The sequence below is a fragment of the Ambystoma mexicanum genome, chromosome 3q (assembly GCF_040938575.1).
Source record: "Ambystoma mexicanum isolate Mex_15411 chromosome 3q, UKY_AmexF1_1, whole genome shotgun sequence".
In the NCBI taxonomy this organism is placed as follows: domain Eukaryota; kingdom Metazoa; phylum Chordata; class Amphibia; order Caudata; family Ambystomatidae; genus Ambystoma; species Ambystoma mexicanum.
Window position 1 is genome coordinate 781,874,088 of NC_090926.1, and position 23,865 is coordinate 781,897,952.

General features: G+C 45.6%; 1 protein-coding gene across 2 annotated transcripts in view; it reads right to left on the reverse strand.

Annotated features, from left to right (window-relative positions):
- Positions 1–11,376: 11,376 nt before the first annotated feature.
- ARMC7 (armadillo repeat containing 7) overlaps positions 11,377–23,865 on the reverse strand; it is a 77,400-nt gene continuing 64,911 nt past the window's right edge. Inside the window, exons 3-5 of one of the 2 annotated variants that reach the window (XM_069654829.1) lie at positions 18,444–18,634; positions 17,236–17,379; positions 11,377–12,986 (exon numbers count right to left, since the gene is read on the reverse strand). In XM_069654829.1, coding sequence (XP_069510930.1) covers positions 12,649–12,986; positions 17,236–17,379; positions 18,444–18,634 — 673 coding nt within the window. In that variant the 3' untranslated portion in view covers positions 11,377–12,648. The remainder of the gene's footprint in view (positions 12,987–17,235; positions 17,380–18,443; positions 18,635–23,865) is intronic. The other variant, XM_069654828.1, reaches the window with a different exon arrangement.

Sequence of the window (23,865 nt, forward strand, 5' to 3'; positions counted from 1 at the left end):
CAAAACCCTCTGCATTGAACACAAGGCCTTCTGGGGTCTAGGGCCAAAATACCTTCAAACTGTCTCTTCCTAAATATCTTCCTTCTCGAGCTCTTCGCTCATCCGCCTCCAACTCCCTCAGGGTCAGCCGCTTCTCCAAGCAACGAGCTGGGGGTAGATCTCTCTCTGCGGCAGGGGCCTCCCTCTGGAACAGCCTTCCTGCCTCCCTGAAACTGGAGGAGAACCATCTCCGGTTCCGGAAGCACCTCAAAACCTTCCTCTTTGCTTCTGCTTTCTCTCCCCCTCTCCCCTGCTAATTGCACTGAATCTGCAACTGGGCCACTCTCGCCGATCTCGGTCCTTGGCCCAGCCACTCTCCCCTTGCACTGCCTACCTGGCAACCCCTGCACTGCAGGACTGTCTCTGTATCCCTACAGCCGCCCTTCCCAGCACTTGTCTGCACTTACCTTGCACTTGCCACCAGCTGGCCCTTATTATTTATCTTGTTATTCTACTACCCCTGTACTGCACTTTCCCATCTCCCCTTTCCCCTTGCACTTTTCCTTTTCCCTTCCCCTCTACCCATGCACTTGCACGATCTGAATGACGCCTGGCCTAGTAGGATCATTGTCTGTCTTCCCTTTGTTCCCCCTCAAATATCATATCAATCCAGATAGGTATTTAACTTTATGTAGCACATGGTACGTACAACATTTAGGCAGTGATTATTATACCTCAGTCGATACTAACCAACCTCTGAAGGATGTTAGCCAATAATATAGCTCAGCTGGTTGAGCACTCGTAGCTGCGATCTGTGCGTGATCTGTAGGTTTGGTAATTGTGATAAATATTTTCTATGTACAGGGCTTTGCCGAAAGCACTATATAAATAACCATTTGACCACAAGATTAGATATAGAATTTAGCATGGAGTCCTTGCCTTTCTGCACTATTGTATCATAACATTGGCATACGATTAGGTAGTAATAGCTCTAGGAAACGAGGACTTTCATTAAACATCAAAAGACAATTCTGCTAGCGATCCTTAAAACACAAAATGCAATTCATGCTCGCTTTACTATGTAATTGGCTAGGTTTTAATGTTTGCAACATTTAAATGTATACAGGGGAGCTCAAATGGCCAGACATTAGAAAAAATAATGAAAGGTGTATTCTGTCACAATGCAGAAAGCTGCCGTATAGTAATATGATATGACATTTGTAAAGCACCTATACACAAGTGTTTCGAGGCGCGACAAATTATTTCCATACAGTTTTTGCACACGTCGGCTGTAGGTCACACACATTTTACTCTCTTCCAAAGGAGAAAAGTCATTTTTACTCTCTTAAAATAACATTTACTCTCAAAGTTTACAAATAGGGAGTAAAATACCACCTCAAAATCTTATATGGAGCACTGGGTCCAACATTGTGCAGCCTAAATATTCTGTATTAATATTGGTGAGTTCTGCAAGATGTGCTGATCCCGTAAAGAAGTAATCAATTTGTGTGTGCAGTTTGTGGGGGATGAATAATAGGAGTAACCTCTACTGCCGGGGTGTATTTCCCTTTATGAATCTACCAGGTCAAAGTCTGTTAGAATCTCGTTCAAGGCTATAGAGGCCGGGGAGAGACCGGCACCTGGTGGAGTCGATCTGTCCATCATAGGGTTTCTTACACAGTTAAACTCCCTGCCCCATAGGATAAAGCCCTTGCTTCTGGCTGCTACAAGTTTAGAGCGTGCATGTGCGCCGGAATTTTGTGGTTTGGGAAGTATGAGTTGAATATACAAATTTCCCCAGGTTCAAGGTACCCCTTGACAATTAGTATCTCCCTTCCGTATCCCCGATTACTTCTGTTAGCTGGAAGGGCAGTGTGCTGTCAAACCAGGTGAGCACTCCTTTGGCAAACTTAGAATAGGTGGCCCTGTATCCCGTTCTACCCAAGCAGGCCAGCACCGCCTCCTGTCCTTCATGGAGTAGGTATGTCTCTTGGAGCAGTACTAAGGTTATCTTTTTGTGTTGTATATAGGATTTCACCCTGTTTCTCCGGAGGTATGAACCCATGCCCCAGACATTATTTTTTAAAGTGGTCATCTTTGCATTAAGTTTCGGCTAGACCTCTCATGGCCCAAGCGTCTCGTCCCGGGGTACAGTTCAGGTGCTATATTTCTGTTAGCCTCTTGCCAGCCTTGTATGAAATTTGCCAGCGTTTTCGGTGTAAGCCTGGATATTGCAAACGCCCCAAATCAGGACCCCCAGTGCCTGACTGCTTCGCCAAGTGGGTCCCCTTAAGAGTCGTGTTGTATGGATTTTGTAGAAAAGAAACAACAATAAACTAAACAACAATAACTGAACTAGGATGCGATACCTAACAATACCAGGTTGTTCAGGCGAAGCTCCCACCTATAGTGTGAGGACATTAGCAGCAGCAATTGTGTATCCATGCTTGACTAAGGGAACAGAGTACCAGGTAGTAATGGAGTACCTCGTTCAAATGTGGGTGGAGTGTAGCATATGGGCTCAGAGAGTTGTCAGTTCCCCCACATGTAGTTTGTATGAGCACCTAGGCACACCAATTAGGCCTGGCAATGTTATGGAGGACTTGCTGTGCTCCCTGCGTATCACGGATCTGCATCGTTCTTGTTGGACTGGCGGTTGTTGTCCATCCACATGACCGCGGCCTCTGGGCTATATAGGAATTGCGCGTTGCCTTTATAAATGATTTTGAGTCTTGCAGGATATAGAAGCATGTATTTGAGTCCAAATTGTTTTAGCCTCGCTTTTATAGGTACAAATGAGTTCCTGGCCCTTTGAACTGTTGGCATATAGTCCGGGTAGATAGCGATCCTCGCGTTGCCCGTGTTATCTCACCTCGTCTCTAGAGTGTTGTAGAATGACTTCCTTGTCACAGAAGTTGAGGATCCTTGCAATCATTGGTCGAGAGTGTGACCCTGGGGGCGGGGTCAGGGGGCTGTGGGGGGGGTTGCAGGGAGGAGACTTTCTTTGGAGAGATCAGTGGTATCTTTCAATAGTAAATCCCTGCAGAACTTGCCTGGCCCAATCTCTTGAAGCAGCAGGTTTTCCACGTAAGTGGTAGGGTCTGGTCCTTCAGTTCCTTCTGGTATACCAAGCGACCTGCCCTCTTTGTCTTCCACACGTTTTTCCAATGTGTTTTGTTTTTCGAGTTCCTTGACCCTCTTTTCTAGGTCCTTGGTGGAGTCAGATTTCTCTTTCAGGAGCATTTAGGCAGACATGACTCTTTCAGATAGCTGTCCGACAATCTTGCCGTAGGACAAGTACGTCGATTTTGACCTCATCTACCTTTGTTTCCAGGGACGAGTGTAGGGCCGCTATTGCTGCAAGAACCTGGTTTTCTTGTGGGTCCGTAGGGTTGCGAGGGCCTGCAGCTGGCTTGTGCTTTCGGCTTGCAAAGGGGTGCAATTTCTGCCCTGGACCATGCATGATTCCACGGACATTGGCTTTTTCTTGATCTTGGTAGGTGACATACTGCAGTATACTTGTATGAGGGCCCACAGCGTCCAAGCCCACTGTTAGGATGATCTTGCAATACCTGTAGTATGTTACCAGGGGCTGCTCCGTCTGACGCCATTATATTGGTCCCGGGGTGTTGCAGCAGGCAAAAGCCACTCGCTGCGTTGTTTAAAGTTGAGGGACACCCGTCCCGCATCCGCCGGCCGGATCCTAGGCAGCTGGCAATGGGAATGGGATTCCAGGCTGCTCCTCACGTCTCGGGCCGTGGAGGAAGATCCTCTGTGTCTCTGCTCTCCAGCAGTGATGTTCAGATGGCCGCTCGCCCGGCGGTGTTCTGCAGGCACTCTGGCCCGCCTTGTTATTACAATGTCTGGATCCAGCCCATGGGGATTCCCTGCGGGTCACAGCAACACACCTCAAGTGGCGACTGGGGGTGCAGTGCCAAAAAACAGCGGACAAGGGAGAGCCACGCCCGAGTGGCCGACGGGGCCAGCAACCCTCACAGGCCGTGTTGCATTCTTCTCCCATACGCCACAGCAACCATCTTGAAGCAGGGGTGCTTCAGTACCCCCGTGGACTCCCAGGTTTCTCTGTTCCGATTTTCTTTGGGGTAAGGCTTGCTAGATGAGGGGTTGTTTTCCCCACCTTAGAGTGTATTTTGGTGCGTAATTAAGTAGTTTTGTTTGTCGATTGTAGGATCAGATCAGGATCTCGGCAGGAGCTACACTCAGCCGCGTCTCACTGCATCGGCTCAGGCCACGCCTCCCCCAGCGTCTGCCTTAAAGGACATTTTTGAGACAGTCAAGCTCCTCGAGCTGCAACCGACTGCGCTGCTAACTGTTGTCACGCGACAGTCACCTAAGTTGTCTGAGACACCTCGGCCAGTGCTTCAGACCCGCCAACCAGCACTGAGACGATTCCTGACCCCAGGCCGCCATGTAGGCCAGTCTGCAGCTGTCCGTCCAGCCTCGCTCACCAAATGCCTGCTCCCCGATACCCGCAGTGGTCTCCCGTCTTGAACTCTGTCGCAGAAACTGCAAAGCACAGTAAAACCAACTCGAACACTGTCAAGCACCAAGAACTTGTACAAGCACACGGTACATTTCGGTTCTGTCCCCCTGGTCCTTCTCCGAAGGCCGCTAGTGACAATTTTACGACCCATTGCTCCTTTTGTGTTAAAACCAAGTAGCCTTGAACTATTGCGTTTAATTGCTTTACCAACTACCCACCTGTCATTAACCAGAGTGCATCCCTTTTCCTTCTTGAAACTGTCTGTCCTCTGTATTCCTTTACAGGTTGGGTTTTATTTTGTAGTGTGCTAAACTGTCTGTTGAATAATAATAAAGTAGTTATTTGTATACAACCTTGACTGGACAGTCCCTTTTATCATTGGGTAATAATTGTATTTTTTCGCTGTATTGCAACTAACCAATGATCTATGACCTTACGGAGAGATGCCTGCCATTCCATCCACGTTATCAAAATTGGACAAGGAGGTTTATAATTGACTTGTATTTCCAATCTGTTCGGATCCCTTCTAGTGTACCAGAGGTGTGGGGCTGACTGATGGTTTAGAAACCGATATTCATCCCTGGACCACTGGTGCCCCAGTAGTTGAATTGTCACAGGATCGATCGCCTGTAGAGTAAAATACAAGGTGCCGTATACAGCCCCCAAGTGTCTTCGGACCCAACCCTGCCTTAACTCTGTGGTGTCAGCAGCTGCGCAAAGATCAGCCAATCCTTCCTGATTCATGGTACCCCCGGACAAGGAGGGCAAGCAGCTGGATGCGTTTGGCAAGTGGGTCATTACCACCGCTGCCACAACCATAAAGGCAGCCAATTCCTCTGACGGTAAGAGAGTTGCGGTGCAAGATGGATCCCATTTTAGGCTTTCTCCCTGATCATGAGATTTCTCCCTGATAAAGGATTTAAAACACCTTTAGCGATACCCAACGAAACGGGAGGCCTGGCGGAACAATGTACCTTTAAAGTGGAAGAAGCTCCTGCAGTGGCGGTAGTTCCTGGCAGTTCCTGCAGTTCGGGAGATCCAGCAGAGGAAGAGAGGCTCTCGTCGTGGAGGAAGGTTTGAGTTACTGCACTGCCCAGGGATGAAGCCAGCAGCGGGGCTGCCAAAACGAATAAAAGGTACGCTCCTTTAAATCGCTGTCGTGGTGGACGGGTGCCTGGCTATCCGGTTGCTGAGTGCAGGGCACTGGCGATTCGACCAAGACAGGTCCTGGCAGGCGATTGGTGAACTGGTTGGCCCCACCAGCTCAAGGGAAGAAGATTCTTTCAGAGGAAGATCTTCTCAAGTCGTTGGAGAAAAGTGGTGAGGATCTGCAGCAGGGCTTCACCGGTGGTTAGTCGTTGCAGATGTCTTCAGCTTCTCTCCTCTTCGGTTTCTTAGTTCCAGTGGCAACGTCTTGTCCTCCAGTCCTCAGGACCTTGCTTTTATGCAGCAAGACCCCCATTCATACAGCCTAGCTGTCACTCACATAGTGGGGTGGCTCTCCTGGCGGGAGAACCCCCCAGCCTATCAGGGTAGAGTGCGACTTGGGTTGCGTAGGCAACCCTTTCCAGGGTGCCTATTCCCCTCCCACACATCCTGTCTAACCCAGACTCAGTGGCGCTGAGAGGAGGGCTTCTGTGCAGAAGCCCACCAAAAGGACGAACAAAGGATCCACGACCTGGGTTAGGATTTCAGAGAAAGACACGAGAAAGAAATATTATTAAAGTTCTGGCAATAAAAACCTACCGGAGTAAAGTTAATATTAAAATAAACCCTCGGAATGTTAGAGGCTGTCAGTGAAAGTGGTAGCCTCGAACAATGGGAAAATCCCATAGGGAAATATTTGCGGTCGAATATTTACAGTAGTAACCAATGCCACCAGCCAGAAACTTTTGAGAGAGGGATTGTACGGTACCCCCTCGAAAATGAACACTCTGGAAAACTATTAACCCTTCCCAGTACTTCCATATTAAGATGGGTTGTACTGGTTTAGTTCATACTTATTGACTAGTAAAGTCAATGGGGACATTACATGCCCTGGGACACAGTAGTCAGTCCCAGGTTATGGAGTTATGTTTGGGGGACGCTACGACACCCATGTGGTACGGCACGGAGGGTGCTGTGTACCACACATGTTAAAAAGATGATTCCTAGGAGGGTGAGAAAAAAATCTATAGACCATAAGGACACAAGATAGCCTAAAACATACACTAGCAATCTGTCTAAGAGTGGGAAAAAATGGTCTCACTCTTAGCAGGCGAAAAAAATAAACCCTTCAAATCCTCTATAGGTAAGGGAAAGAGAATTCTCCCTAACACTGGGCAGCTCAACACGTTCCTGAAATCACTGAAGTTTTGCATGGTCACGTTCCAGCATGTCTTCGACCAACTACAACAAGGAGACTTTCTCTTTTCTCTGGACTTGGAGAATGCTTATTTGCAAGTCAAACGTGCAGTATTCTTATATGATTGGAAGCAACCTGTTCTGTAGGGCCAAATAGTTTACCCAAGAGATACGGTGAACACATTGTAGGTATTGGGACAACAACCAACTATGAATACAAGGATATTAAGTTGGATGTCAAATATTTGTGTGTCAGACAATCACTACTGACATTGCAAAAGATAAATGTATATGATCTGATGAAGTTTTAATGTGACAATGTTCAATAACACAAAGGTCTTTTTGTGGATATGAATGTTGCTATAATGTTGCGAACATATTAACACCAAGTATTGAAATTTGTTGTTGAAAATTAAAGAAATTGTAATTATCTTAGAAATAGCGCAAATTTAAGAAATAGCACACATTTAATCAATGGTAAACTTCTATCTAATGTCATGGCCCGAAAAAAGCTTGAGTTAAACGGAGAGAATGTATGCTCAAACGATACCAGCTTGATTATATGAGAAATATGGAATGAGAATATGCTCAACAATTGATATACATCTGTATTTTAAGTGAAAAATTTGAGCTTAGATCAGATAACAGCCAAGTTACCAAAATGTATCTTGGTCATTCTTGAACTTGAGGGGGAATTATACAACTGTCAATATATCGTTGAGATAAATAAACATTTTGGAAACTGAAGTATCTTGCATATGTTCACAGTTTGCACATAATCCAACATGGCACCATCATGAAACGAATGTAAAAGTGTGGAGCCCAGGGCGGGCAACTGAACAATTACGAAAATGGCGTCTGGCACGCAGAGACATCACCAGAACAGTGACATCACGCTAGCGTCCACCGGCACAATTTGCAAAAATAAAGCTGTGCTGGCACCGAGGATCGGCTTTCACAGCAATCCACGTGTGCCGGACGGCTTCTCAGAAGGCTTTCTGTGGGTAAGTGTGGAACTAAGAAGGCAAATTAGACAGCCTATACTGCATTAAGGAACAAGCCAATTGCAATAATGGCCATTAATTGACACGTGTAGAAAAGAGATACAAATTGCTGAAGGATATTATGCCAGACAGGTGGATATGTGTTTTCCTATATATATATATAAATCCAACATTTACTATACATGATACAAAATTGTAGCATATTTGAAATTGTATTTGAGTTGGTCATTCAGAATCATACAGACAGAAACACACTTCTAGAGTTTGAAGGCAGATGCTATGAAAACAAGCGGAAATGGCTTTTCTAGATATCTGAATAGGACTCTTTACTAGCGCAAATAAAGACAGCAGCCAGGAAAATGTAATACATTCTGTTAAAACTCAGTTGGGACATTGAGATAAAATAATATAATTGCATTTAGTTACAAGTTGTATTTATTTTGAATTTTCTGTAGAACTTGGTCCCCGAAAGATGGTCCACGGACCGAAATGCATTTGACTTTTTAGAGAGCCTGTGTCTTTGAATTAAACATCTTTTTATGGAGAATTTGGTGATGTTTTCCCAAGTTTGTACAAAGAACTAAACCTTGAATCTTGTGTACAATGTTTTTGAAGCATATATGAAAATTGAATGTATAACTACATGCAAGCTTTTTACACAAGGTCCTTCCAAACTCCTGGGTTATCCCAACCCAGGAATCATTCTTTTGCGATTTCTATACGCCACAGTGCAATTGAGGTTATTCTGGTAAAAGGACCACAAAACCAACCTATGATTACGTAACGGTATATAAACATATACAAATATTTTCTTTGAAAAATACCCACCGGTGCCCGCTCACCCAGGATCTTTCATTGCTTATTTTCACATCCCACGTATTGCAAGCACAGACGTTTACTTCAATTGTAGTACAAGGCAAGCATTATCAGGATCAGCTAACTTGGACTTCATGGAGGTTTTTCCTAATATGCTTTGGAGAACCAACCCGGGGGCTCTATGCAACGCACAGGCCTGTGTGTTGTATTAAAGGCTGGGGCCAACCTTGGAGCTTTACCCAGTATGTCAGATTAAAGCCTGGGGTCAAATAACAATTGTCCGATGCTGTAGCACCCTCGCTTTTATAGTCGAAGATGATCACATGTAACATAAGGAACATTTTGTGTGCATGTTAAGATGGATTTCTAAACTCTGACCTGGAGGGGCAGAGGTTCAGAAGGCCAGCCTAGTTTCTTGGAACAGGGTAACCTCTGGACAAGCCAGACCAATCAGGGTAGCGATGGCGGCGGTCAAGACTAAGTCTCAAGAGGTGTGAGGGTGACGGAAAGACCTCAATGAGCACACAAAGCAAGGACACTTACAAATTACTCCAGACAGGTGTTATATTAAAAATATAGACACATTTATTACAAGGCCTTTGTAACATCGACCATAGCAAAGAATCACAATAATACTAAAGTAAACCAACACATCACAATCAATACAATATATATACAAGACCGAGGGGTCTAAGGAGTTAGGAGCACGTAATATGTAGACCACCTAGATGGGGAGGAAAACAGGCAGTGCAAGTAATCATTAGACCCAGTTCGACATCCGAAATACGCCTAACTAGGAGGAAGTCCAAGCCCTACAAAAAGAGGAGCCTTATGCTCAAAAGTACCTGCATGCGCTGGTGCCAATGGACAAAAGAGGGCCTCTTCAAGGATATCAGGCAGTTCAGGAAGGTGAATGAAGCGATGCAGAACAAGTCCCCGCTACTCAAGCAAGGCCTCCACTTGTGGGCAGAGGCAGGGTGAAAGTGCGGGATAGAGTCGCTATTTCGCAGCAGCGGTAGAAAAGAAACGGGCTCCTGCACGAGGGGCCACCGGTTGGGGTATGGACTACTCACCGCTCCCCGATGCAGGCAGACCCAGACTTCTCCAGTTCAGGTCACGTTGCTGGCAGGTTCAGCTGCGATGATCAGGACGTCTCGACACCGTGTAGATTCTGCATAGCAGGATGCAGGGTAGAGGGTGTCCCAAATGCAGCGGACGTGCACAGGTTGTTACCGCAGCAGGGCAACATGGCAACCGCGTTTACTCTGGTCCGGGCGCACTCCTCTCACTTCAGACCTGGGAATGCCAAGTGAACGAAATTCGGTGTGAGGGTGCCATGGACGCAGAGCAAGCAGTAGACCAAGTTTCAAGGGCTTCCCCGAAACGGCGGCGGTGACAGAGCAAGAGGCTTACTTGCAGGGTTTGATGAAGGTGCCGGGAATAGTTGATCACACTATTCCAATGGGTCGAAGCACCTTTGCAGACCTTCTAGGACGATCAGATGCAGAGGGGTCTCACAGGACGACAGCAGTTCAGGGTGCCAAACCTTCAGCGGGTCAACAGCGGTTCCTCGACTCAGCTTCTTGTTGCAGGATACTTGGCTCCTTATCGCTTGTTCGGTGTGAACTCAGGAGATCGACATGGTAGTGGTGTTTTCATCCTCCTCTCATCCAAAGTTCCCTTTGCGCCAAAACGGAGAAGACCCAATGGGAGATCTGCTCACAAACACTCACACCATACGTGGACCTATCACGGACCACGGTGGTCCCAGGCATTCAGGACATTCTGGACTCTCTGGCACCCAGGATGTGTACTGGGAACAGACATTCCAGCCCACATCCTGGAGGCACACACAAGGCATGCAGAAGCCTGTGAAAGCTTTGGGGTTTCGTGGGAAAGTGCATGACCAAATAAGGACTGCCCCGGGTCGGCTCGACCTGGGGGAAGGTGAAGGGGCAAGACGGTCAGCGGACAGGACAAAGAACCTTGTGGCATGGCCATTTTGGAAGCCAGGCCACCTATTCGTGCCAAACGCGGTAAGCATAGATAACATGGCAAAAAAGGGTTCAAAACTCAAGAGAAACGATAGCTGCCACCAGTCCCGTCCGTGACACACTTGCACAGTTCATAATAAGTCCAGCGAGAGTTTATAGGGCCTTTAGAATGACTAGAGACCCAAGAGCGCGGTAATGTAAGTTACGGTGCACTCTTGTTTCATGTTGCACAAAAGCTGCAACATGAGGAAAGGACTAAGGGAAACGAAGTCTCCCAGTACTGACTGTCTTAAGGGCATGTCAGTTTCCCGATAAGAATTGAGCGAAAGCCCAGAAGAGTGCGGCGGAAGGTTGCGCTTCTCTGGCAAAGTCTAGATCAGGGTGTAAAACAGCAGCAAAAGGTTTGGGGGTTGACACATGGAGGGAAAATTACATACAATTATGAAATCTTTCCTAACAGTGCATTGCAAAGTACTACCTAGAAACAAATTCATGGAATAATCTTATGCCTAGTTCTTAGTTGATGATATGGGTAGCCCTGATTCCATCTGATTACAGCAATTGGAATTCGAATTAAGAATTAAATTATATCAAATGAAAGAATAGAAAAAGCAATGGAAATGCTTCAAAGAAGTGGTATTGTCGTCAAACAGTTAATTGAGAAATAAATGCTCTGCTGGTAACATATTACATTCAATGGAGTTAATGCACTATGGTTAGTAAATCAAACAAAATCCAAGTGTTATACCTTTTATTTGACCAACTGAAAATATGCTGAGATGGTAGTTTTTGTTAGCGTTCAGAGTCCTAAAGACTTCATCAGATGGTGGTCACCCGATAATTAAGCAAAGAAAATCACACACACAGCCGAATATTGCTTTCACAAAGAAAGAAAGAAAGAAAGAAAGAAAGAAAGAAAGAAAGAAAGAAAGAAAGAAAGAAAGAAAGAAAGAAAGAAAGAAAGAAAGTAAGTCAGTCAGTCGAGGGCTTCTCCCACTTTAAAATCCATTGGCTACAGAAAGAAATATGCAAGGAATTCAGTCAATGTTACTTATTTTAGAATATTTTGTGTGTATTATTATTGTGAAAACATAATTAAAATTGTTCTCTCCCACTGTTTAACAATTCAACCCATGCATCAACATATTGATTTTACACCAGACAGAATTATGAAAATAAGATTGCGTGCCACGATTACCACTCCCCAATGGAGTTCTTTGAAGACACTGGAACACAGCCTTACTCCACCTGCATTCAGGTGTGCAATCTTATACTGAGAAAGGTTGCTCATTCATAATGTATATACATATACTATGCTACCTTTTTATTGGTTTAACCATTTTTATTTGTTTAAGGCCTCAAAATATCAGACTTTGTAAAATAAAATGAAAACAAATGGTCATTAAGAATTAATACTCATCTACAATGCTTCAAGTTGAGTTTTCAAACCTGCGTCTATGCCAAGAGTCTGAGGCTGTCTTCTCCCTAGAATGGTGGGTTTAGTAGAAAAGAGTGGTGCACTTTGTCACAGAAATTCGGAGAGGATCCCTAATAGTTCCAATCCTTTGACATGAGGAACTCTAGAACAGTACCCCATAATTTGTGCAAGTCAAATCCCAAAGTGGCTATGATGGTCCCCCTGCCCTACGACTGTAGCTGTTGCAGGCATTCCCCAGGGCTTGGGTAGAGGGACTTTCAGAGCCGGACCCATCAAAAGGTCCAACCGTTCAGCAGGTACCTGCAGATCTGTCCCCTTGTAACTTCAGGCCTTACACAGAGCCATCCCAAATGCTCAGCCCTGCATGCATAGGTAAGTCCTGATCAGTCCCTTTCCACAGAGTGCTCCTGTCCTTGCCCAGGGAGATCTCTAAAGCACAGCCCACTAGTATGTTGTCAGTAGAAGGACCCCCAGAGAAGTATTCATCGGTCCACGAGCCTGGACGATCCAGATCTGTTCCAGGATTTCACTCCTCAGATAGGGAGACCCCTCGAGCAGCCCCACATATCTTCAGTCCTTGGGAAGGGGGATACCCAAGGCACTGTGTGCGTTGAGACCCCTGGCCTCCTGCACCTGTTCTGATGTGCAGTAATCTTCCAGAAAGACGTTTGCCAGGTTGCTTATCCTGCGATTGGCTGAGAGGGAGAAGCGCAGCATGCATTCCACTACAGGCAGGGTGGTAATCTGCTGGCGGGTGCTGACTGTGCATAGGTACATGAGTGCGGTGATAGCAGACAGCACCGTCTCTTCATTGGCACTGGACAGACATTGTATCACCTGCGGGATACCACCTGCCTGCACAATACAGTCTTTGTTCGCTTTGTCCAAGCACAGATTGCAAAGACCACCTGAAATAAACAAAGAGAAGCAGAAATTGTAATATGAACCCACCGTCCCCTGGGGTTATATTATGGTGACAAAACGTGTGCAACTTTAATTCTGGGAACTTTGATGGACTTTGCAAAAGGCAGAAAAGGGCAGTGGACACACACACGAACAGTGAATAGGTACAAAAGGGTCAGCGACAACATAATCTAACCTCACATACCCCACATGCAGGAGCAGTACCCGCTTCTTACACACACCCCCACCCCTAAATGTACTGTTACCTGGCATCATGCATGCATCCCGTTCTCAAAGAATATGAACAGCACAGGGAGTAAGGCAATGATTTCTAAAACACAGCAAAGTTACAGGCAAGCCTCTCTGTATGTGTGTAACCTCTCTGTATGTATGTATTGGGCTTTAAATATCATAGGCTGAGCTTAGAAGCAACAGATGCCTGTACAGGGGATACTCTTATAGGATACAATAATATGGAGATAATGAAAAGTATAACATGTTGTGGGTACGGTTAGAATAGGGAGAGAGAGAATACAGAGTTTTCCAGGTTTGGGAGGGAAAGGCGGACCCATTGTTGTTCATGGAATTTCCCCAGATTCATGGTCAGTGAGATTTTCTTTGAATAGATACGTCTTCTGACTGCAGGAAAGAACAGACAAGCCTGGTTTCAGGAAAATGTTATTCCAGAAGTCTGGGATGGCTGACTTCACAGTCTAACTTTTTGCAGTTCTTTTTTACATTTTGGCAAGATACAGGATCCTGTTGTTGTGTTGGCTTCGAGAGTTGGCAAGTTTATCAGTAGGAATTGGCAGCTAGTTTTCTGGAGGTAATGCAGGCCTTGGGGGACTTCCAGGGAAGCTCGCTGAGGGTTGTGGTAACATAGTTCTACTTCCATGCATACCCAACCCCATTTGGGAGATTCCAATTCTACTTTCTTTGTATTACAGGACTTTTAGTGCCTCATAAATCGAGGTCTACAACTACCAGAATGCAAATAAAACATCAGCACTAGACTAGCATCTTCCAAATGGAATGAAGCATTTTGGCATGTATGCATCTACTCAGTCCTTTGATAAAGAATGCTGTTAAGGTGGATGGCCAGAATTGTGTGGGGACATCATTGAGGGTGGCATTGCTACTATCCAGGTGGAAGGTGACTAGCCATTGAAAAAAAGTCCTCAGATCGGATTCAGGGAGGCAGGCCTTGATTTTTCCAGAGGAGACAGTCTTGGCACAATACAATGTTACTGTTCATGTTGATGCAAGCCTTGTAGGAAATTTTCCAGTTGATGTAAAATCCAAATTTGTGGGCATGGTCGTGGAGGTGGGGGTGTGGGTCAGTCACTGAGCCAGGTCTGGATCTCCGCTTCATGATGCTGCTGAGAAGAATGAATTCTGTCTTTGTTGAGTTGATTTGCTGCTGTTATAGACATCCAATTGGATGTTGAGATTGGATATTATGAGCAAAAGGATGAATACCTGGGGACTTTATATACCATTGCTCTGCATTGCCATCTCCCGGTACCCATTTAGAAGAGCTGCTGGCGACTGGGGTCAGGCATGATGTGAACCAGATCAGTGGCTTTGAAATCATCAGGGAAGGTACCTTCAATTTGTAAAGTGCTGATAATGCTGTGAAGAGGTAGGAGGGCTTAGTGTGAGATTTCATGAGGAGGAAATTGAGAATGTCATCGTTTTTGGAGGGACATGGCGTGGGTTAAGTCTGTCAAATTTGATCCATCGGAGGTTGTTGTGGGTGCAGTCTGTTGAGGGTTGGTGTTTTGCAGGGTTTCGTCATGGTTGAGCCCGTTTTGTTGTGAAGAACTTATTGATGATGTTACATCTATCTATCTATGGAGGTGGTTAAAGTGTAGTCTGGTAGTGGGTTGATCTAGCACTCGGCATGCTCTCCCCTTGCTGGCAACTTCTGAGATGATCGTTTGAACGTCGGTAGTTTTGGCTGTTGAAAGGAGGTTTTTGCATGTTCAGCTGTGTGTTTTGCAGTGTTGTAGTCTCCTTGTAGACTGTTGGGTTTTCTGTAGTTTCTTGCGTTTGCTGTCTGTATCAAACACTAGCCCAGGCAACTAGAATATCCAGTGTGCTACATTCCTAAACACAGAAGGAATAGCACGCGCAACAGAACTGCAAGCTTTCCTCACAAACAAAATAGGAATATTTTCAGTGGATTAACTTGTACTCATTTATGTATTCGAACATTCATTCTGTTGTATGTCTTATGTCCACTATTATAAACATCGTGAAAGGTTTTATATTTGAACCAAATCACATAATAAAGAAAACAGCAGAGGCAGCTGCAGTACAAGCTTCTGTCAGACATAATGAACAGGTATGGCAGAGTAAGCAAGTGTATGTTTCATTCACATGCAACAGGTATAGCACAAGCAGAAAAAGTATAGCAAGGGCAGGCTTCCTTCACATACAGCCATGGCATGGTGAGTGCATGCTTCTCTCAGATACAGGGCATGCACAGCACAGGCAGTGATAGCAAACCCTATCCTCTCACATAACAGCAAAGGCGGATATAGCAGCATCTCCAGATTCCCTCACCCACCAGATAAAGCAAATACAGCAGCAGTGAACACACTGGCAGAACAGATTGGCAGGGTCGACAGAAGCTTCTTTACACACAAAAAAGACCGCGAGTACCAGCAGTCAAAGTTACACACACTGCAAGATTGGCTTACATAGGTAGAGCACCAGCAATGTAGTGGGCCAGGTTAGGAGTGACATTAGAGCGGTCAGATCGGTGGCTGAGGAGTAAAGAGTAAGAACTATGTTCTCTTTTCCTTTGACACGTTTAAATGCCTTTACATGCTTTCAGTTTGATGGATTATACTTACCCGGATGTTAACTATGCCCCATCAAAGATTTTATTATGTATCTGCTCTGCCCCATCTCAAGCACTATTCATGATCTGCTTTTAACCACTTCAACTAACAGTTAACTTAAAGTCCCATAGCCTGAGAACTCTATGGTCAGGAGGCCACTCAACTACCACAAGGATGAAAACCTTACACTAACATCGACAACCAGATGCTGCAAAAGGCATCCACCTTAAGCTGACAAACCATATCTGGCATCGAAATCAGAGGGAATGGAGAACAGAGTGAAGCAGAAAAGAGAAGGGGTAGAGAGGGCTAATGTTTTGCAAGAGGAGGCAGTCGCGGGGCTCTCTCCATGCTTTTCTCCCCACTGTACATCAAGATGTCACTTTGTTGGCTGCCAAATTGGCTTTTGGTCTCATTTTCAGTTTAGCAGCATTTCATTGGAAATACGACGAAACGCAAAGATCATTACTGTATGCAGTGATCATATGGTAGCAAGAATGGTCTGAATGATTTAGAGTCCCTCCGACCTTTCATTGATAACTCAATTTCGAGTCCCATGGGACTTCATTGGATTGGGGGGGAAGTGTGGGTATTACCATATGGTGGCAATGCGTTTGTGTGTGTGGACGACACTACGGCCACACAAAAGGTGGTGTTACAAGGTTTTGGTACCGAAGGCCATAATAATGCCGTGAATTATGCAGTATTTGGAAATACTGCATGTTTTAACGTAACTGCACTACTCATGAGGCGCTTTGGCTGTACTGTGGAAACGGTCAGGCTAAGCCCCATCAAGTGCGTTGTGTCTAATTTGGAACCCCGTGTAGAGAGTGTGGCATGGGAAGTGGTAGTGAAGTCTTCCATACATGAAGAACAAGTACGCCAAGGGCAGCAGTACTACGCATTTCCCTTTCAAACAGAACAGGTACAGCACTAGAAGTTGCAGTGCAAGTTTCTCTCATACCCACAGAACAAGATTTCAAATTATATATCGAAGTGGGAAGTAGCATACGAGTTTATAAAATAGCAGTACAAGGGCATGCAAGACTAAACCTTGACATATGAAGATGTTCCTGGCATATGTTGACTGGGCAGGTTAGGCCAGACCTGGGCATACACGGTGGTACATTAGAAAATGACAGTACTTAATGAAATGTTAAGCTAATGTTTGTGGGTACACCTAAGACATGATCTTTCTGAACATCCTTTTAAGTGGTCCTGTAAGCCTCCAACCCCCTAGACCCCCAAACAAGAACATTAAAAATGCTTAAAGGGGGAGCAGATCTGTAAATGGGAGGAGGGCTTGGAAGCACTGGAGATGTGAGAGGAGAGCATGGGGCGTCTTGTGCCACAGGGAATTGTGCGAGTGGGAATGTAGCCAAATAATCCTGATGGGGGATCTTACCTATGCCAAATTCCACCAGCATCTCATTTTCCTCTGTTAACATGTCCAAGAACAGGTCGATGACCTGCAGCTGACGAAGGTGCCCGTAATTCTGGGGGTCATATGCAAAGTTGGCCAAGTTTGCCAGCACTTGTTCCTTGGCTTCTGAATCACAAAAGGACACCCGTCAGAATGTTATTGGGGAGCAGCTCGAAAAGGCCTGTTCTGGCCTGCACTTCACGGTCACAAAATGCCATGCAAACCATGCTCTTCCCAAGACCCCAGACCTGCTGGAGCCACATGCAAGTCCTACTCAGCCCCAGATGTAGGCCCACTCAGCCTCCCATGCAAGCATTTCAATGTCTAGGATCCCAAGCCAACACAAGGCTCCACCTGAGCCATCACCGAGATCACAAGTCCATTGAAGCTCCATGGCAGTCCTGCTGTAGCCTAGACTCAGACTGACTTGAGCTCCCACGAGAGCCCCATTTAGGCTCCAATGTGAACCCCAACCGACGCCTCAAGCTCACTTAATTTCATGCAAATCCTTTTCTGTGCAGGACCACAAACCATAATAGCCCCTTCTCTTCCCTGGATGTCTAAAACACAAAGGCACCAACGTTAGATCAACTAAGGCTCTTAAGCTATGTTGGTCCTGCAAAAGACCCCACACCCAGTCAGCCCTGCACAGCTCTTCTGATCAAAGCTCTATGTGAATAATGAACAACACTGGACCCCAGGCCAATCCAGTCACCTCATTGTCCAGTACCGCTGGTACCTCAGGCTGGTTTATTTAGCCTGTTCCGCCACAGACCTCAGACTCACTGAAGTTCCATGCAAGCCCTGCTGTGCTCCTTATCCCACACTAATCTAGGCTAGTTTGTGAGCCACACCTACTTTGTCCAAGGCCCCTGGACACTTCCAGTTCAAGAGGCAGTTCAGCTTTCAGAGTGCACCACATGTCATTTGAAACCAAACCCACCCTGCTTCCTGTCTCCTAGCCTTCCCAGGCCCTCCAACATTGGTCAATCCCACTGGCCACAAGTAATCTACTGCACTACAGTAGCCCCTCTATTAAAACAAATATGTTGATGCAACCATGATCCAATTATCGTGCAGGTACGATGGCAGCTCTAAGCAGTATTAAAGATTGTACCCCACGCTACCTCTTTCCTAACGACTACTCATAACCCTCCCAACCGACCCGGTGTCTCCCCTGCACCATTCACCTTGGCTGTCAGTGTCTTGGAACTCAGTGACCAAGGTCTGCAAGTACTCAAAGCGTCCAGAGTCTGCTGCTGGCCCATTTCTCGTCTGCATTATGCAAGGCGGTGCTTTCAAAAAGATTCCAAGGGTTGTTTTTTCACTGAATTTTGCTTCCTCCTCTGGTCTGCTTTCGTAGCTCTGCGTGCGCCAGGGGCTGAAAAATAAGTGATAAAATGCAAATATCCATCAGTTCCCTCTACCAAAGGAAATGTCCTCAACTGCAATAGCGGCAAGCGGTATCAGACTCTGGGTGGTGGACAAACGGCAGTCACAAACTAGAGTACATACAAAAAGTAGGGACCATGTTCATTGTACGGAATCAAGTTGATAACAACTGGTAACATTCAAGTCATGACATTACAACTGTTCCGTTATCAAAACGATGACATAAGATCAGTACCATTATCACAACCATGTCAGTATAAAATCACAATATCCTCTTGCTGCAAGCACATTGAGGGCAGGCAATTTGGGATGACAACACATTTTGTGATGACTGGGGTATGACGTTGTTACATCGCCGGTTTAATTTTTCTAGGAGTTTTTTCCGACAATTTTGCGGAAAAAAACTCCTCGAAAAATATCATGGGGTGGAAAAGAGGTTATAAGGGATGGGGATGGGGGGAAAAGGGGGAATAGGCGGTTAATAATAGAGATGGGTCACTCTCCAAAAGTACAAAATAAAACATTTTGATTTGTGTTTTCGATAAAAACTGTTGGAAACAAGCTCGGTGAAAAAAACAGGCGATGTAAGAACAGAACTATGGCTGGGTACAGAATGATGGAGAAAAATTATCACGTGAGCATTCGTTTATTTATTAAAATGAATTTTCCTTTGCAGTAAAGGATACAGAGATTCATGAGCTTTACATAGCTATTGATATTTTTGTTAAAATTCTGGTGAGAGCGGTTCATCAAACACATATTTAAAATAATGAGAAAAACCAGTAAAGGTAAAGGGGATACAGATTAATATGTAAACGCTTCTATGTAGATCCGCTGACAAAGATTACTGGGGAGAGGAGATGCAGAGACAATTTGACGAAGCCTTTTTTTTTTTTACTATAAAACGGAATGTCCTTTTAACATTTTACTTCTCTTTTAATTAAGTTTTGCAAGGTCACAAACCTCCTACTCAATAAAGTCCTCTGCCCCGCCCCAACAGTGTGGGTGACAAATAAAAAAGGTTTGTAGCTTAAACTACTAAAACAGTATACATTCAAATGAAATCAATTTTTAGTCTCTCAGCAGAAATACATTCCCAGCCACAGCTTCCCGAATTGCCAGAAATTCTTCCCAGGATCTAATAAACAAAGGTTATATAGAAAAATAGAAGGGTAGCTATCAACTATGGGGCTATGTATGTTGCACCAAGGGGTTCTGAGTGATATCTGATAGACAATGAGAGCAGCAGCTCAACCGTTCTGTGAGGTCACCCTGAACTTCGACATCGAATACACCCTTAAGTTGAAAGCTAACCATCTATAATTGTATGCCGTGCCTGGCACCCCCGTGTTCCGCCCCCCTCTTCCTTTCTTGTTCCCATGGAAGAGCACCGAAAGGGGTGTTGATGGGAGGCATGAATGAACCATATACAAATAGCAGGTTACCCCTCTACACGCTACAAAAAACCCGAAATTATTATTTTTTTTTTTTTAGATATATTCCAATTATTTGCATCTCATTTTAAAAGTTGACATTTCGGTTTTTATTCTGGACATTTTTTAAGGCTTGTTAATATCTTACTTCCAATTAGGCACACATTTTACTGGATTCATTTTGGATTTAATAGATCACAAATAAATGTCAATCTATTTCCGGCTTGTTGGAGGAGTTATTTGTGATTTTAACTTTGAAAAACAACTGTTTATATGTTTTATTTTATTTTTGCATTTGTAAAGCGCCTAGCAGCCCGGGGGCATCAGGGCTCTGTTTAAAGGAAGTGTCTTAGTTACAGGGTTGAAGTTGGTGCAGGGTAACAATAGTTAGTGCAAGGTTACAATGGACGAGTGCCTTACATAGTCCGGACATGGTTGGTTGCCTTACATTAGCTATACAGTTAGCACGATGAGCACAGACCTATGTGAAGTACATACATACGGTACCAGGTCCAGTGTGGGGTCTACACGAACAACATGGTTTTTCTTGCTTTTCTGAAGACCAAGTGGGACCCGATGCCTCTGATAGAGGGAAGTAACAAGTTCCAGTTGGTAGCTGCAAGAACTGGGAAGCTAGCGCCGCCTGCTCTGGTCCTCATGCTTTTAGGAATGGTTAGTCGGTTGGTGTGGCTGGATCTGATGGGTTTGTTTGAGGGTGGCACAGAGAATCTTTGCGCAAGGTAGCAAGGTGCTGTGTCGTGGCGACATTTGTGGTTAAGTGCCAGTGACTTAAAAAGGATCCGTTCCTTGATGGGTAGCCAGTGGACGGATTTCCCGGTGGCCGGGACGTGGTCTCTTTTAGAGACTCCGGTGGCTGCTCTGAGGGCATTGTTCTGCACCGTTTGAAGTTTTTTGATGTTTTTTTGCTGAGGTGCCTAGTAGAAGTGCATTGCAATAGTCTAGGCGGGAACCTATGATTATTCTGGAGATGGTGAGGGAGTTTTGCTGCGTTAGGAAGGGCCTTGCGGCAGTGATAAGTTTTGAGTGGTAGGCAGCTGCTGAAGAGATTGCATTCACCTGTCTATTCAAGGTGAGGTTTGAGTCCAGGTATACTGCCAGAGTTTTGACTGACTGGGATACCGAGATGCAGGAGTTGTCAATGAGGAAGGAGTCATATTGGGATCCCATTTTTTTTTATAGTGACCTGAGATCCGATGAGGAGTAGTTCTGTCTTTTCGCTGTTGAGGCAGAGCCAGTTTTCAGCCATCCAAGTTTGGATGGTGGTGTAGATGGAGTAAAGAGTTTTTTTGGTCGACCTCGTAGTCGCCTGAAGAGGGATGAGGACCTGCGTATCGTCCGCGTAGTTGGGGTATGTGATGCCCATTGAATCGAGATATTTGAATAGTGACCTTGTGAATAGGTTGTACAGTGTAGGAGATATGCAAGACCCTTGTGGGACCCCACACTTAATTAGATGCAGTTGGGCACAGGCTTGGTCTTAAAAGACTCATTTCTCTACCTCTGAGGAAGGATGCGATCCATGCAGTGGCGTCTGATGAAAAGTTGCCCGCTTTTGAGAGGTGGTGGCAGAGGGTGTCATGGTCGACCAGGTCGAAGGCTGCGGAAAGGTCAAGGTGTCACAGGTTTCCCCCTTTCTCACCTGTTTTCGTTGCCTGATGACTTCTTTAGGAGGAGTCTTCTTTCGTATGGTTCGGGTCTTATACAAGCCCGCTCGGCCATCCTCGGCTTCCACTGTTCGTTCAGCTTCGATGTCCAGGATCAAAGGGAAACTCCAGGAGACTCAAGAAAGGGATAAGAAGCACGCGGAGGCGGTGCACGGATTACGGGAAGGCTGGATAAGGAGGAAAGGTAGATTGGAAGAAGGGTTTCCTGGAACCAGGAAACAACAGAATAGTACAAGGAAGAGTACGGAGCGCACGTCCGGTCACAGCTAGCAGCAGCATTGAGACGCGCGGGGCCGCGGGGGAGTGGTCTCTTTATAGAGCACGCTGTGTAGAACGCGAAGACTGGTGAGCGGCATTCTGGGCTTGCCGCCATGTTGGTAGTATTATGGAGTGTAGACCCCAATGTGTCAGGGACCAGGAGGACCAGAAAGGGCGAGTTTGATCGTTCATGACAGCATGCCTCCTCCGAAAACCCGTCCCGCCGGGTTTACCCGGGTGTATGAGATGGAACCTTCTCAGTAAGCTGGGGGTATTTAAGTTTGAGATAGGTTCCCAAGTGCGTTCACTGGGGGGATATCCCTTCCATTCCAACAGGTACTGGAGTTGGCCACTATATCTGGAATCACAAATTCTGGAGACCTCATACTCCAGTTGGTCATTGAGGAGTACTGGATTAGGCCGGAGGTTAGTTCGAGAGGTCTGGACGTAGGGCTTCATTAAGGATGTATGAAAGACTGGGTGGATTTTCTTCCAGGAGTCTGGTAATTTGAGTCGAAAGGCCACTGGGTTGATGATTTCCTTTATAGGGAATGGCCCATAATACCGGGGAGCCAATTTATTTGGTCGCAGATGCCGTGGCAGCAGCTTCGAGGATAGTCATACTTTATCCCCTATTGAGTAGGAAGGGCTAGGCCTTCTTTTGGAGTCTGCATACAGCTTGGTCTGGGTCCTGGCCTTCTCTAATTGTTCTTTGGCTTCTCTTTGTACATTAATGAGTGTTTCAATCCAGGAGTCGACTGTTGGAACTGTTGTAGGATGTGGAAGGACAGTAGGTAGAACCGAAGGGTGGAATCCATGGCTACAGAAAAAAAAGGGCTGGTCTTAACGGCCGAGTGATCCGAGTTGTTATAAGCGAATTCAGTCATTGGTATTAAAAGGGACCAATCGTCCTGGACTTTCGTAGAGAAGCAATGAAGATATTGTTCCAGGGTTTGGTTTACTCGCTCAGTAGCTCCATTGGTTTGGGGATGGTAGCCTGAGGAGAGGGCACGTTGAATTCCTAGTATCCAGCAAAGGTGTTTCCAGAACTGAGAAATGTATTGAGGCCCTCTGTCCGATATGATCTTGGAAGGGAGTCCATGTAGTCAGAATATGTGTTCTAGGAAAATTCCAGCAAGTTCTGACGAGGATGACAATTTATACAGGGGTGTAAAATGAGCCATATGAGTAAACAAGTCAATGGTGACCATGATGGTAGTGTATCCCCTGGAAGGCGGGAATGCCACAATAAAGTCTGTTGCTATGAATTCCCAAGGCCTTGTTGGTAGTGGAGGTTGCTGTAGTAGACCCGCCGGTCTTTTGTTGTCATGTTTGTTTTCATTACAGACAGAGCATGCCTGAACGTACAGTTGTACTTCAGCTTTCATTCCGGGCCACCAAAATTGACTTTGTATTAGTCGGAGGTATTGGTAATACCACGATGTCCGGAGTAAAGGGTATCGTGACAGAGGTTCATTATCCTTTGTTGTAGTTTTTGTGTTGGAATAACCAAGGCGTTATCTTTGAACAGGTGTCCATGCTTAGTATTCAAATTCCACTGGTTCTTGCCCGAGATGTCCTTCCAGAAATCAGAGGATTGAGTTTGCACGCGGACTTCATCTAGGAGACTGGTTGCCTGAGCTGCAAATATTGTATGGGGAAACATCTTAGGAAATGTTCGGTCTTCAGGAGGTTCATAGTCAGGACGCCGAGACAGGGCGTCAGCGATTATATTTTGTGTTCCAGCAACATGGTGAATCTGAAACTGGTATTGGGCAAAGAAGAAGGCCCAACGGGCCGGACGGCTGTTCCTGCATTCCAGGGCCTGTAATACTTGGAGATTT